The 15,755-nt window shown below is 47.5% G+C and overlaps 1 protein-coding gene across 1 annotated transcript in view; it reads right to left on the reverse strand.

Annotated features, from left to right (window-relative positions):
• Window positions 1-440: 440 nt before the first annotated feature.
• The window catches only part of NT5DC2 (5'-nucleotidase domain containing 2), a 184,223-nt gene continuing 168,908 nt past the window's right edge, over window positions 441-15,755 (reverse strand). Inside the window, exon 14 of the mRNA XM_086940247.1 lies at window positions 441-1,921. Within this exon, the coding sequence (XP_086796373.1) occupies window positions 1,660-1,921 (262 nt within the window). The 3' untranslated portion in view covers window positions 441-1,659. The remainder of the gene's footprint in view (window positions 1,922-15,755) is intronic.

The raw sequence follows: 15,755 nt of genomic DNA on the forward strand, positions 1-15,755 counted from the left end.
TGAATAAGTCCCTAAGAGAAAGGAGGGAACGGATTTCTTATAAATTAACAACTGTTTTTATGCATTAAAAACTTTTAACATATGTGAATTTGTCCTGAAGAAGGCGAGGGATTGCCTCCAAGTTCCACCGATACGCTGCGTCGACACAATCTTTATAAAAAAGGACTTAAGTGAAAGTATTTTGATGTAAAGCAATTATCAGTTGTTTTAATAGATTTGTGCTTGTATTAATGTATGGTGTATATAGGGGGTCTAGAACAAGCAGATCCGTTTTAAAAATTGTTCAATGAATGTCATGTTTATATACAGATGATCTGTATTTTATTAAGAGGCTCTATGGTTTTAAACTTTATTGTATACTGATTGACTTGCATACTCTGGACAATCAAATTTATTTGAATAAATATACATTTTTCTTATTAAAAGTAGCGAGTCATTGATATAAAAAAAGGATTTTATTCAGTGCATTGGAATTGATTTGAGATACAGATCAATGGATAGTGTGAGCACAAAAGGGAAATTGTTCATTTGCTTTACCTACCCTCTCCCTTTTGGTTATAATGGGTGACTCTTGAGTTTAGAAAGAGCAGTGGCAAGCCAAGGCAGTTATCTGCGCTAGGTGCGATCGGGAGGGTAAAAAGGAGGAGATACATATTCAGACAAAAAGCCACTGTGCCTGCAGGCTGTACAACCTGAAGACGTGAACCAAAAGCAGGAATCTTTTCCAAACGCGGTCACCCTTACGGGGTACAGACTGCTCCGCATCATGCCATTTAGAAACAGCAGTTAACATGCCAAGTTTAAAGTTGAACCAGAAGATGCGCAACAACTAACCCCAGGGCATGGAGTACAGAAGAGTCTGGCAAAGCCAGAGAATTACAAGGAGCCAACACCACAGGAATGGTCCAATGATAGACATGTCAACTAGTGGACAGTGCAGGGTACTTCATGGTTAAAAGACTATCCCTGCCAAGCCACAAGGAGGAAGATGAACACACTGTGTGTTAACAGGAAGAGCCATGCTGGAAAAGCCATCCAAGACAGAGCACAGAAGGCTAGTAATGCCGTGGGTGGAGAGACGGGTGCTGGGAACATTAGAAAGTAACTGGCAATGTGGCACAAACCAGGTCTGCCTGTGCAAGACCAAAATAAGCCTTTGCAACTCGCCCCACCTAACCTTACAATATACCCCAACAGATTAGTTTCCTCTTACCTGATCAGCTGCTCCACAAAACACTCAAATTCGGAATTAAAAAATATATATATCCATTCTTAAATCACCCCAAACCAAATAGCTGGAATAGGCTATTTGGGAGGGCGCCGGCCCCTATACAGACATTGATGGAAGTGGGGTGACGTAGGGGGCTCGGAAGCTGAAACCAAGCAAGGTAAACATACGCAAAGTCCAAAACTTCTCCCATAATGTCCTGTAACAATTAGTTCATGAGGCCAGAGTGCACCCGACGCAAAGCACAAGTCTTTAAAATGTGGCACCCTCAGGCCCATCTGTAACAGTAGCAGCTCTGCTGCTTTGGCTCCAATGTCCAACATGAAAACTTTCCCAAACATAAGTTTCCAGAAAACTTTCCTTGCCCTGTTCCTTTCCAAACATCGTGCCGTAAAAACAATCGGAGATTCCAAACAAACACTTGCAAGAAGCTAGCGAATGTGGGCCATCTCCTGCAGGAAGGGCGTCTTCATGCAGCCGGTGCACAGCTGATCCATCCAGAGGGGCGCCTCATGCTGCAGGGGGGTACGGCGTGGGAAGAAGGTGTACGTGAGGTCGTAGTTCATCAGACAGCTGACAGAGCCCATGTACAGGTCCGAGAAGCGGCACAGGCGGCGGGAGAAGTAGGTCGGGTTGTGGTTGGTACGGAAGATGCTGCCAAACTGGGGGTTGAACAGATTCTTGGTCAGAGCCCTGAAAGAAAAAGCAGATGCATTAAGTGAGTAAAAGGTAAGACATAGAACCACTGCTGACCCCCCCAGAGAGAAAATGGAGCTCGTAAATTATTTTGTAAAAAAAGGCGGAGGACTGAACGATTGCAAAACTCAACTGGGCGCACCTGCCTTGAGGGAAAGGGTGGAGGCATTCCAGTTATTCTGGGCATTTTCAATATCACTAGTGCTGAAGGCACCAGGAGGTTAGCTATTTGTAGAGCACAGCTATTACCCGTGATGGTCTTCTAGCACTTCAGTGTGGGAGGCTAGTCACGGGCGCGGGGGAGAAGGGGCTTACTTGGGCATAGGTCTTCAGCTTCTTGCAGAATGTAAGAGGGGAGGAGGCTCGGATGTGAAGAAATGCGTTACTTACCTGTAACTGCAGTTATCCAGTATTGGTGTTTTTCATAGATTCACATGCCTGAATCATTCCCCGTCGTCGAGACAGAAGACTCCGGTACATAGAAAAGTAATGTCCCATAGACATATATAGAGAAAAATAGGCCTACGGGCCTCACCTTAGTAGCCTATCTATGTCCTTTTGTAAAAAGGACCAAACTCCAGAAGGTAGCCAATCAGCTATCACCTCCCTCTAGAACCTTCCTGTCAGGAGCCTCAGTCTCTCAGATTTTCGTACGCACCAAGCTAGGTAGGCGTAATATTGTTAGAGAAATGAGTGAGTCCTTCCAGGGGAGGCGGGAGGGTTGCATGTGAATCTATGAAAGACACCAATACTGGATAACTGTAGTTACAGGTAAGTAACGCATTTCTTATCCAGTATTATGGGTGTCTTTCATACATTCACATGCCTGAATCAGAGTAGCAAGCAATACATTATGCACATTTCTGATGGAACAGCATATACCAGTCTTAGATAATACATATCATGCGACTATGAGCCATCAATAAATAACAAGAAATAAGTAAATAAGGATTAGTTACTTACCTGTAATCCTAGTTCTCTTCCAGGGGTATACTCAAAGTCATAAGCACTGAATTATCTCCGCCCATGAGCGGGGACCCGGAACACAAACAATATACATATATATGTGTAAATATAACCAAAAGTACAAAGTACTAAGTAATTATACACATATACATGTATAATAACCATAATATGCAGCCTAACATTAACACTTAGGATAATCAAACCAAACCTTACACGTTCTGAAGCATGAAAATATGCTGTATATAAATGCAATAAACAGGCATGAGCCTAAAATGCATTCCATAGCCATGAAAAACCTTTTATTTTCATCAAAGAACCTATAGTAAACAGTTATCAGCCTAAAAGGGCTGCATATGAAAAAATGTCAGTGTAAAGAAAAACAGACTGGCACCTTGCCTTTAAGGCCGCAGAGAATCTGCACACTTTGCCTTTAAGGCCTCCAGGAGAACTCTGTTCCCATCATGCCCCACGGGTGACAGTTAGGTCAGTTCTTTTGTACGGTACAGTAAACTTTAGCAGGAATCTGCACTTAAACATATTGAAACTTTAAACCTTAATGCTACTGCTCGCCCGGGGAGGCGGGAGGGTGCTTATGACTTTAATGAGTATACCCCTGGAAGAGAACTAGGATTACAGGTAAGTAACTAATCCTTCTCTTCCAGGGGATACTCATTAATAGTCATAAGCACTGAATAGAGTAGCAAGCTCATACCCACAGAAGCGGGCGAACAGATAAAAGCATAGTCGTACTTTAAAATCACAGTGTTTAACTAGTATTAGCAAACACATTTCTGAGTGATGCTTGTCCCACTTGTGCATCAGTCTGAGCATCAGAATCCAAACAGTAATGGCGTGTAAACGTATGCACTGAACGCCAAGTAGCTGCTTTACATATCTCTGACATAGCCACATTCCTAAGGAGAGCTGTGGTAGAAGCTTTTCCCCTCGTAGAATGAGCCCTAGGTCTACCTGATAAAGACTTGTGGGCTAGCTGATAAGCCAGTAAGATACAAGACACTATCCACCTAGAAATGGATCTCTTGGATGCTGCCAAACCAGTATTTGTAGGACCATAGTTCACAAACAGACCGTCCGTCCGTCTCAAGGACTTTGTTTTATCTAAGTAAAATTTCAAAACCCTTTTTAGATCTAATGAATGTAAAGTCCGTTCTGTCGGACTTGAAGGGTTCGGAAAGAAAGTAGGCAATGTTATGGATTGGTTAATATGAAAATCCGACACCACCTTAGGTAGGAAAGCAGGATGAGTCCTGAGCACCACTCTGTTTCCATGAAAAACTGTGTACGGTTCATTGCAACACAAAGCCTGGATTTCGCTCACCCTACGAGCAGAAGTGATGGCCACCAGGAACGCTACTTTCCAAGACAGGTGTTGCAAAGACGCTTTATGTATCGGCTCAAATGGGGGACCCATTAATTTAGTCAATACTACATTAAGCTCCCAAGGTGGAGACGGAGACCTGATTGGAGGATAAACCTTTCTTAACCCCTCCAGAAAATCCTTCACCACAGGCATTCGAAAGAAAGATATCTGTGTTGGCGATTTTCTATAAGCAGTTATTGCAGCAAGATGGACTTTGATGGAATTAAACTGCAAACCAGATTCAGCAAGGTAAAGAAGATAAGGCAAGACCACCTTTTCTTGACCATGAATAGGGTCCAGACCCTTACTCTGACACCAAAGGTAAAAGCGTTTCCACTTAAATCCGTAGTATTGTCTCGTAGAAGGCCGCTTTGCCTCCTTAAGGATGTTCATACACTCCAGATTCAGCTGTAAGTGCCCGTACTGGATGACTTCAGGAGCCATGCTGCCAAGCGCAGGGAGGGCAGATTGGGATGAAACACTTGCCCCATCTGCTTGGACAGAAGATCCGGGCGACACGACAACTGAAGGAGATCTGGGAACCACCACTGGCGTGGCCACTCTGGGCAAATCAGTATCATTCTGGAGTGAGTCTTGTACAGCCGATTTATCACTGCTGGTATCAACGGTGTCGGTGGAAAGGCGTACAGCAAATTTTGACACCAATCTATCAAAAGGGCATTCCCTTGAGACCCTTCTGGTAGAAACTGGACGCGAAGACGGGGCATTTTGCGTTTGCGGCGTCTGCGAACAGATCTATGTCTGGTGTTCCCCAATCCTGGAAAATGCTGTGCACGACGTCTTCGTTGAGAACCCAGTCGTGCGCTTCGACGAAGTCTCTGCTGAGGTCGTCCGCCTGTGTGTTGAGACTCCCCGGCAGGTGAATTGCTGTTATGGACAGGTCTCGCGCAAGTAACCAATGCCAGATGGTCTGGGCTTCTATGGAAAGAGTCCTGGATCTGGTACCCCCCTGCTTGTTTAAGTAATACATTGTAGTTGTATTGTCTGTTTGCACCAGGAGGGACCGAGTCTGTAGCGATGGCGCCAGGGACTTGAGAGCAAGATGGACCGCTCTGAGTTCGAGAAGATTGATGTGATATCCTTTCTCGAAGTCTGACCATTGCCCTTTGTGGACTGGGCTGTTGGACCAAGGGTGGCAGGTGCGCCCTGTTGTGGGTCAGGAACGAGAGTAACACCAAGTTTTGGGGGTAATGAAGGTTTTATTGGGATTCCCCGATGTGACTTTATCATTAAAGTTCTCCTCGTTCGAAAAGTGAGTCTCTCTTTAGCAAATTGGCTAGGATCCGTTTTTGCGTTCTGTGTCTTCCGCTTCGTGTGGACGTGATGCACCTCAAGGTCTGGTCAGACGGCAGTCGCTCGGCTCCGGTTCCCATGCAAAAGAGACCAACATAAAGGGAGCCGTTAGTTCTCTTGTCTACTGGGGTTTTGCACCTGAGGGGCCGTGTGAAGTGAGGGAGGGATTCACCGGTGACTCGTATCACTAGGTCAGTGGAGTGGTTTGGGTTGTACAGACAGTGAGGGTTACTCGCGGGGTAAAGGATACAAAAGGGGGGGTTAAACGCGGGAATTCAAACACGGGTTCTGTACTTTTAACTGCGCTTGCTTCCCACCCAAGCTGCCATACGCTGCCGTACCTGTACAAGCCACGCTCCTCCCCTGGGAGAGTGGCACGGCGGCTCACGGTAACGTTGGCCTCCTGGCTCTCTGGGAAGCTCCTCTTCCGCTCTTCCTCCGGGATGTTCTTCGGTCTTTTCTCGTACTCCTTCGCTGCTACTAACTTCTCTCGTGCTTTCTCTACCTCCGCTCCTCTCCTCCTCCTCCGGGGTGACGTCACACACCGAGTAAAGCACTTCCGGGGTTTTAACCAATCCTGTACCTCTGACGTGTGCAGAGGGAGTGTTTTCCTCCTCTATGTAGGACCAGTTAAAGGCGCCGTGTTCTTCTTCCTCGTGTCCGTCCTGACCTGCGCCCCATGGATCCGTCTGTAAGGAAGGAGTAATTACGGAGTCATTTCCGGGGGTCCACCACTCCTCAGATCCCGTCACCCTCACCCCGTTACACCCTTGTACCTGCAGAGGGCCCATATGCGCCCCCAGCCTTGGAGAGAAGCATCTGTTATCAGAGTCTGCGTTGGTGGGTCCTGATGAAAAGGAACTCCCTTCATCACGTGCACCTTCTTCATCCACCACCTGATGGAATCTTTTGCAGACTGTTGGAGATAAATCCGGTCCTCCCAGCATCCAGTCCTCTGTTTCCACTGATCTTCCAGACACCGTTGTAGAGGACGCATCTGCAAACATGCGTTTGGCACGATGAAAATGCACGACGCCATTGAGCCCAGGAGAGAGGACACTTGCCGAACTGTCGGACGTGAAGTTTGAAGGAGAAGTAGACACTTCGCTCTGATGGATGACCACCTCTCCTCCGAAGGACACACGTTTTCTACTTCTGTATCCAGCCGAGCACCCAGGTAGTGGATCTTCTGGGTGGGGTTCATTATCGACTTCTTGTAGTTGACTTGCAGACCCAACTTGTACATGAGCTGAAGACAAACCGACAGATGTTCCTCTAGAAGCGATGGGGATGAACTCTTCAGAAGCCAGTCGTCTAAGTACGGATATATGAAAATCCGACTCTTTCGAAGACAAGCCGCCACTACAGCCATACATTTTGAAAATGTCCTGGGAGCTGATCTCAGACCAAAAGGAAGCACTGCGTACTGATAATGACGAGCCGCCACTTGAAACCTGAGAAATTTGCGATGTTTTCTGGATACCGGAATATGAAAATAAGCGTCCTTTAGATCGATGGAGCACATCCAATCCCCTTGGTGTAATTGAAGGAAGATCTGGTGAAGAGCCAGCATTCGAAATCTCTCCTTCCAAATGAATTTGTTCAGTCGCCTCAAATCCAGAATGGGTCTGAACTCTGTGACTGGACCTTTTTTCTGCACAAGAAAGAATTGAGAGTACAGGCCTTGACCTCTCTGCTGGAAAGGAACTGGTTCTATGGCCTTCTTCAGGAGGACGTTCGCCTCCTGTTGCAAGCGCTTTATATTCCACTGTACCATCTTTAGAGGGCGCATGACAGGGGGTGCCTTCTTGAATCTCAAAAGGTACCCGTTCTGAAAGACATCCAGCACCCATCTGTCCTTCGTGATCTGTTTCCACTCGTCCAGATAACGCACAATACTTCCTCCAACCGGAGTGGGACACGGTTGTAGAGGAAGCATCCATTCATTGTTTCTGAGGCTGCTTGGCAGCTGATGACTGCTGGAGTCTGGTGGTGGGTCAGACGGCAAAAACATTGGGTCTTCCTCTGGAGCCTTGTATTTCTTCGCAATCCTAGAAGGACCTGAACCCACCATGGCCGGAGTTAGGAATGTCCTCATTGCTGGTTCAATCAATCCGGGCACTAACGCTAGGAGAGGCCTGCCAGTCGTCTTGTGATGCAAGGTTTCGAAGATGACTGACGTTGCTACCTGGGGAACTGCCATTTTGATGCTGAATTTACTCGCTCCACGACATAATACATCATTAAATGTGCTTAAATCGTCTACTGGAGACACTCTGGAAGGAGGAGTAGAAGATATAGTCGGAGAATAGTCTCTATATGAAGATCTTGAAGAGGACGAAGACGATGTAGAAGACGGAGTAGGAGTTCTACGTCTTCTTTGAGGAGTTGCCGATCGCTGCCTCCTACGCTCCCCTGAACGAGATTTCTCTCTCACTAGGGATCTTGAGCGTGATCTTCTATGCAGTTCCGTCCGAGGGACCGGAGCTCTCTCCCCCATTATCGGACACATCTTCCAATGCCTTAAACTTTCCAACCATCTCGGTGACAAGTTAATAGGCCGCTTTGTATGCTCAGGTGAAGCTTCAGGTGATACCTGCACAATATTCAGCTCTGCGGAAGACTTAGAAGCTCTCGGCGCTGCACTGTGTTCAGAGACCAATGAACCAGACGGGTCCGCTGTCTGGGCACCAACTGTCTGTCATCTGACACCTGCCCTGAGGTTGAGCCCGAATGAGCCACCACAGAAGAGTCCTGGTGCACTATCCCTTGCCCCACTGCAGATCTGTTGTCTTGCTGATCATGCGGGGAAACTTCCACTCTAGGTTCGGGACTTATTTCTGACCTCGACAAAGACCTAATTGAGGTCCGGGAGGCTGGTCTTGATAGTCTCGACTCCGACCTATGATCAGGTGGGGGGAGACCTAGACACTCCATGCTTCGAGCCCGAAGCATGCTTCGACGTCGACTTACGTCGCGATGGAGACCTTGACCTTCTCTTTTTAGGTCTTGACGTCGAATCCTTCGACGTCATCCTTTCTCTCGACGTCGATCTTTTCCTCGACGACGTATGTCTCCCTCTCGACGTCGACCGATGACTCTTCCTCGACCCTTTATCCTTAGACGTCGACCCTTTATCCTTCGACGTCAACCCTTTATCCTTCGACATCGAACCTTTTTCCTTCGACATCGACACACGATCCTTCGACGTCGGGCATCTCTCGTCCCTCGACGTAGACCTCATACGATCCTTCGACGTCGAGCGTTGCACGCCCGACCTCGTCCTCACTGCAATCGACACCAATTGCCTCGACGTCGACAAGGATTTCGACGGCGACTGCCTCACCGGCGATGTCCTCGACGTCGATGGAGCTCTCTTCGACGTCGACCTGGTTCTCGACGTCGAGCGCACCTTTTTTGACAGTGACGCTCCCTGGAGTCGATGCTTCTTAGTTCTACCTTCTGGAGACGCTGATCTTCGACGTTTGGGCTGAGAAGATGGCTTGGCAGATAATAGGCCTTTAGAACTCTTCTCACCACGGTTTTCTCTCTCCAGAAGGCCCAGCAACCTCATTTTCTCTCTTTCTTTTAAAGTTCTATTTGAAAGGTTGAGGCAGTGATAACATTCTTCCACCTTATGAGAAGCTGGAAGACACACCACACAAACCGAGTGTGGGTCAGTTTGACATCTTCTTCCCACAGGAAGGACATTTGTAAAATAAAGGTGGCATTCTCACTAAAAAACACCAACAGCTTAGTCAGAAAAGGGTAACAACCCACCACCAAAGTTATATTTTGTCAAGAAAAGGCAAGAAAAACCAATTTCTGACAGAAAATACTTCAAAAGAGCAGAGCTCAAGTTCCAGGTTCCTCACAGAACAAGCCGGAAAAAAGAACTGGCCCAACTGTCACCTGTGGGGCATGATGGGAACAGAGTTCTCCTGGAGGCCTTAAAGGCAAAGTGTGCAGATTCTCTGGGGCCTTAAAGGCAGGGTGCCAGTCTGATTTTCTGTACACAGACATTTTTTCATATGCAGCCCTTTTAGGCTAATAACGGTTTACTACAGGTTCTTTGATGAAAATAAAAGGTTTTTCATGGCTATGAAATCCATTTTAGGCTCATGCCTGTTTATTGCATTTATATACAGCATATTTTCATGCTTCAGAACGTGTAAGGTTTGGTTTGATTAGCCTATGTGTTAAGGTTAGGCTGCATATTATGGTTATTATACATGTATATGTGTATAATTACTTAGTACTTTTGGTTATTTTTACACATATATATGTATATTGTTTATGTGTTCCGGGTCCCCGCTCATGGGCGGAGATAATTCAGTGCTTATGACTATTAATGAGTATCCCCTGGAAGAGAAATGTGTATACCAGCGAAGGATGGCGGGAAGGAGGAAGGCTCACCTCATTGGAATAGATGGCGAAGCATAGCCTGGCCCACTGCTGCATCCTGCATCAGTTCCGTATCCAGGCAGTATTGCCTGGTGAAAATATGCGGCGACTTCCATGTTGCTGCTCTGCAAATGTCCAGTATTGGCACCCCAGCGAACAGTGCAACCGATGTGGACATGGCTCTTGTAGAATGAGCTCTTACTTTGGAGTGCAATGGCCGTCCGGCTCGGACGTGGCAAAAGGCAATTGCCGAAGATATCCATCTTGACATACTTTGTTTGGAAAGCGGCATGCCTTTCCTTGGTCTACTAAAAGCGATGAATAGCGGATTTGTTTTCCTGAACTGTTTTGTCTTGTCGAGGTAAAATTTAAGACACCTTTTCAGGTCCAAAGAGTGCAGAGTTCTTTCAGCTGCAGTGCTGGGATTTGGAAAGAATGATCGGAGGACTACAGGCTCATTTAAATGGAAGTCCGACGGGACCTTAGGAATAAACAGAGGATTAGTTCTTTAAACCACTCCGTCTTCCTTAAACTGCATGAAGGGATTTTGTATGGAAAGAACCTGTAGTTCACTGACCCTTCTTGCGGAGGTCAGTGCCAGTAGGAGTGCTGTTTTCCAGGAGATGTATTGGACGTCTGCCCTGTGAATGGGTGTTTCATCAATTGGTTGAGGACCACATTGAGATGCCATGTTGGTGGAACCCTCCGTGGTCGAGGAAAGGATCTGTAGATTCCTTTAAGGAACTGTTTTATTAACCTGTGTGACCAGAGAGAGGGTCCGTTTGACGTTCTTGTATACCGTGAAATCGCCGCCAAATGAACTCTGATAGAGGCGTGCGCAAGGCCCGATTGTGCCAGGTATAGTAGGTATGGCAGTAGTTGCTCCGGAGTAGCCTGAAAGGGATGTAGACCTTTGTCCTTACACCAGATGCAAAAGCGTTTCCACTTTAAGGAATAGGTTTTGTTTGTGCTCGCCGCTATTGCCTTCGCGAGGACATCTTTGCACTCCTGCAGGATGTCTAGCTGGCAGAACTCTCAGTACTCAGGAGCCAAGCCGATAACCTGAGTGATTTCAGATTCGGGTGCTGTACTTGGCCGTTGGACATCGTGAGCAGGGATGGATGTTGACACAGACGGATTGGCGGCTGAACTGAGAGGCGATGGAGGTCCGTGAACCAATGCTGCCTCGGCCAGAACGGGGCAATCAGAATCAGAGTGCAGTGCTCTGTCTTCATCTTTCTGAGGACTCTTGGTATCAGTGGGAATGGCAAAAAGGCGTACGCAAACACGTTGTGCCAAGCGATGGAAAATGCATTTCCGAGGGACCTTAACTGGGGATGCCAACTTGCGAAGTTGCGGCATTTGGCGTTCTCCCTGGCGACAAAAAGGTCGATCTGCGGTGTCCCCCATTCCGAAAATATGTGATCTAGCACCTTTTGGTCGAGCTCCCATTCGTGGGACATAGATCTCTGTCTGCTTAGAGCATCTGCTAGGACTGTGTCCTTGCCTGGGACATACTCCGCTTTTAACGTGATACTGTGGAGCACAAGCCAGTTCCAGATTTTCTGTGATTCTCCCTGTTCAAGTAGTGCATCGTCGTAATGTTTTCGGTCCTGACGTGCACTGGGGAGTTCTTGATGCGCGGTACGAAAGCCTGCAGAGCTACAAAAACTGCCCTCAGCTCTAGGAGGTTGATATGGAGCTGCGTTTCCTGGTCCGTCCACTTGCCGCTGATCTGCAACTCCTGGAGGACAGCTCCCCATCCCTCTAGAGAGGCATTTGTTGTTACTACATGTGGGGCTGCAGGAAAGGTAGCCCTTGTGAGAGGTTCTTGAGCGACCTCCACCAGAGTAAGGCCTTGGTCATTTGTTGAGTTATCACAATGCGATCCTCGAAATAACCTGTGCTTTGAGTCCATTGCCTGGTCAAGGCCTCCTGCAGTGGGCGCATTCTGAGCCGACAGTGGGGAATAAGTAGGATACACAAGCACATCATCCCCAAGAGGGACTTGAAAGTACGGACCAGTAAAGTTTTCTTCGAGGCTACTGCGGTGGCAGGAGTGATAAGATTGTGCTTTCTCTCCGGAGATGGAAATGCTTTTGAACATTCTGTATCCAATGTCGCCCCGAGAAAGGTAAGAACTCGGGAGGGCTGTAGAGTAGACTTCTCGTGGTTGAGCATCAGGCCCAGGTGCTGGAAAAGATCGAGACAGGCGCTGGAGGACTTGGCTGCGCCTTTCATAGATGGTGCTTTCACCAGCCAGTCGTCCATATATGGAAAGACCTGGTGTCCATGTGGTCGTAGGAAAGCCGCCACTGGAGAGAAGCACTAGGTGAATATTAGAGGTGCCGACTTGAGGCCAAATGGGAGGACACAGAATTGATAGTGTTGACCCGCCACTGCGAATCTGAGGAATTTCCTGTGGCCTCTATGAATAGGGATGTGGTAATATGAGTCTTGCAGATCTAAAGACGTCATAAAGTCCCCTTCCTCTAGTGATCCCAAAATTTCCTGGATCGTAACCATGCGGAACGATTGACTCTTCAAAAATGCGTTGAGTGTCCTGAGATCTAAGATGGGCCTCCATTTCTTACCTTTCTTTTGTATCAGAAAGAAGCAGGAATAAAATCCCTTTTCTCTGTGAGCTGGTGGTACTCCCTCTATTGCTACTTTCTTCAACATAGAAGAGACCTCTTGAAGGAGTAATCGTAAATTATGCGAGGAGGAGTTGTCGGGGGAATCAATTTGAATTCCAACGAATGTCCGAATTGGATCAATTGGAGCACCCACCGATCTGTTGTAATTGATCTCCAATTGCTGAGGAAGTGTGTCCGTTTTCCTCCAAGTTTGAAAAAAATGAGATTGTGGACGGACTGGCTGCTGGAAAAGGTCATTGGCTTCCGCCAGTGGTTTTCCTTTGTTTTTTTCCCCTGTAGTTGGACCTTCCATACGAGGTCTGGCGACCCTTCTGCTGCTGTCGCTGTTGGTATTGCGATCGGCCCTGATTATAGGAGTATGAGGATTTGTTTTGGTAAGATCCTTTGTAAGAGGATCGACCTCTACCCCTGCTCCCTCGAAAGGAATGGCTCCTAAACTGTAGTGTGCCAAGCGCCTTAGCCGTGTCAGTATCTTTCTTTATCGTTTGTAGGGCCTAGTCGATTTTCTCTCCAAAGAGGTGTTGGCCATCGTAAGGCATGTCCAGTACCTTAGTTTGGACCTCTTGGCGGAAAGATGTAGCTTTAAGCCACCCCTGCCTTAGCAAGACCGCAGCCGCTGCCAGCTGTCTGAAGCCGGTCATTGCAACATCCATCGCACAGTCAATAAGTTCCAATGCTGATGTTTGGCCCTCTTTAAGGAGTGATTGAACCTCCTCTTTCACGGTGTCTGGTAGCTCCGCCAGATACGGAGCAATATCCTCCCACAATTGCCTGTTGTTGCGGCCCAGTAGCGCAATGGAATTAGCTTCTTTCACAGTCATGGCCGACGTGGTGGAAAAGCGTTTGCCAATACGGTTGAGTTTCCTGCCCTCCTTGTCAGGTGGAGCTGACAATGGAGACGACGGATTCCTAGAGTTTTTCTGTGCCGCCTGGGTAACCACAGAATCTGGCTTAGGATGACCAGTAAGGCAGGCTGGCGCTGTTGTTGGTGCCTTATACTTTTTGTTCAGCCGTGGTACCACTGGTGAGACTGAGGCTGGTGTCTGCATCAGCTGTTTTCCCTGGTCCCATATGTGGTCAATGATAGGAATTGATCTGGTTGTTTTCTTAACCGGGTCTTTAAAATCATACAGGAAACAGTCCGTTACATGAGATTCCATAGTCATATGGAATCTTTTGGCCGCTCTATCCACTAAGTTGTGAAATCCGCCAATGTCCACTGGCGGAGAGTCTGAGAAAGTGGGCTCAGGTGTGGCAGGAGAAGGAGCTATGTAGTCCTATCGTCTCTATGGTCCGACTGGTCATCTCGGACCTCTCCATCCTCCTGTTCTTCGACTTCCTCGTCAGAAGACAGGATCCCCTGCACTGGCTCTCTTTCCTGACGGATCACTAATGGTGATGGTCTAGGCCGTGAAGATGGCGTTTGTCCCTGTTGATGGAGTAGAGGTCGATTCAGGAAATCGCTGCTTGTAGTCTTGAATCAAGAACTGCAAGTCTGAAACTATGGACACTGGAAGGCATACCATTGGCGTGACTTGCGTCTGGACATGTGAATGCTCAGTCTCTTCTGTAAATTCCACTTCATCCCCCTCATCATCAGTGCTTTGGCACTTCACTATTTGGTGTGAAGGACGGGTGGCCTGTCCGTCCAGGTCCTCGTCTGAGTCCTTGTCCTGTAGAAGGCGAGTTGGGGGCAACCTTTGCACCCTACTGGGAGACGTTAAGTCTGGTGTTATTGGCTGTTTTGTGCCCTTTTTTACTAGAGGGGTTTGATGCAAGCCGTCTGCTGGTGTTAATGGCCCAGTCTTCGATGGTGGGATCGTAGACGGCTGAATGGCAGCTAACGATGGAGAAATCAGCTCCGATTGCTTCCATAGTGTCGACGATGACGTCGTCAACAGTGTCGTCGTCGACTGAATATCCATTGTCGTCGACGGTACCTTCGTCGACGATGGCTTTTTAATGAGGATAATCGACGACACAGGCTTACCAGACGTCGATGATGGAGTAGTCGTCTATGAGAAGGCTGACGACGCCATCATAGTCGACACCGTCGTCGGCGAAACACAGACTGGAGACACAATCTTCTTCTGTGCTGAGGAAGCCGTCAACGAAGTAGTCGTCAACGAAGTAGTCGTCAACGACGGCGCAGGCTTCCTGAAGGCAGGAACCTCCTTGTCAGACGTTGTGGATTTTGCCTCCGAAGACTTTTTGACAGTCTTTTTAGGAGGAACGTCTGTAGGGCTAGGGGAAGCAACCCTTGGACTCTTCAAGGATAATTTAGAAGAAACAGAAGCTATCTCACCGTCCTCTGAAGACTCCAGGTTGTCTCCGGTTTTCAGCCTGTTCAGCCAGAGTAATAGTCGTCCTTCTCTGTCTTTTAGAATTTTTGTAGAGAACGTTCTACAAATTCTACATTCCTTAGGAGTATGGTCCAGATAAAGACAGTATACGCAAGTTTCATGCTTATCATCAATATGGAGCCTCTTCTTACCACAAGAAGAGCAGGCTCTGAAGAGACCCGTCTTCTGTTGATCAGCCATGGTAGAACTATGAAGAAAATATCCAATTTCTGTGAAGGAAAGAGTTTAAACAAGGAAACCTGAGGGGAACTCAGGTGGAGACTCCCTAGCACAACGTGCGGTAGAAAATCTGAGAGACTGAGGCTCCTGACAGGAAGGTTCTAGAGGGAGGTGATAGCTGATTGGCTACCTTCAGGAGTTTGGTCCTTTTTACAAAAGGCCATAGATAGGCCTATTTTTCTCTGTATATGTCTATGGGACATTACTTTTCTATGTACCGGAGACTCCCGTCTCGCCGACGGGGAATGATTCAGGCATGTGAATCTCTGAAAGACACCCATAATACTGGATAAGTGGGAGGTCATTCCATGCTTTCGGAGCGAGGTAGGAGAAGGCACGAACTCCGGATCGGTCTCTGTGGGTGAGAGTAAGAGACCGGCTGAGTGTAGGTGCCTGGAGGGTTGGTGGAAATGTATATGGCTGTTCAGGTAGGTTAGGCCTGAGCTGTGTAGTGCTTTGGACAGGGTAGCCCCAGTAGCCTCGGCTATCTAGTTTTTACCTACTACCCCCAACAAAGTTAATATAGT

This window comes from Lissotriton vulgaris, chromosome 10 (genome assembly GCF_964263255.1).
Source record: "Lissotriton vulgaris chromosome 10, aLisVul1.2, whole genome shotgun sequence".
NCBI lineage: Eukaryota > Metazoa > Chordata > Amphibia > Caudata > Salamandridae > Lissotriton > Lissotriton vulgaris.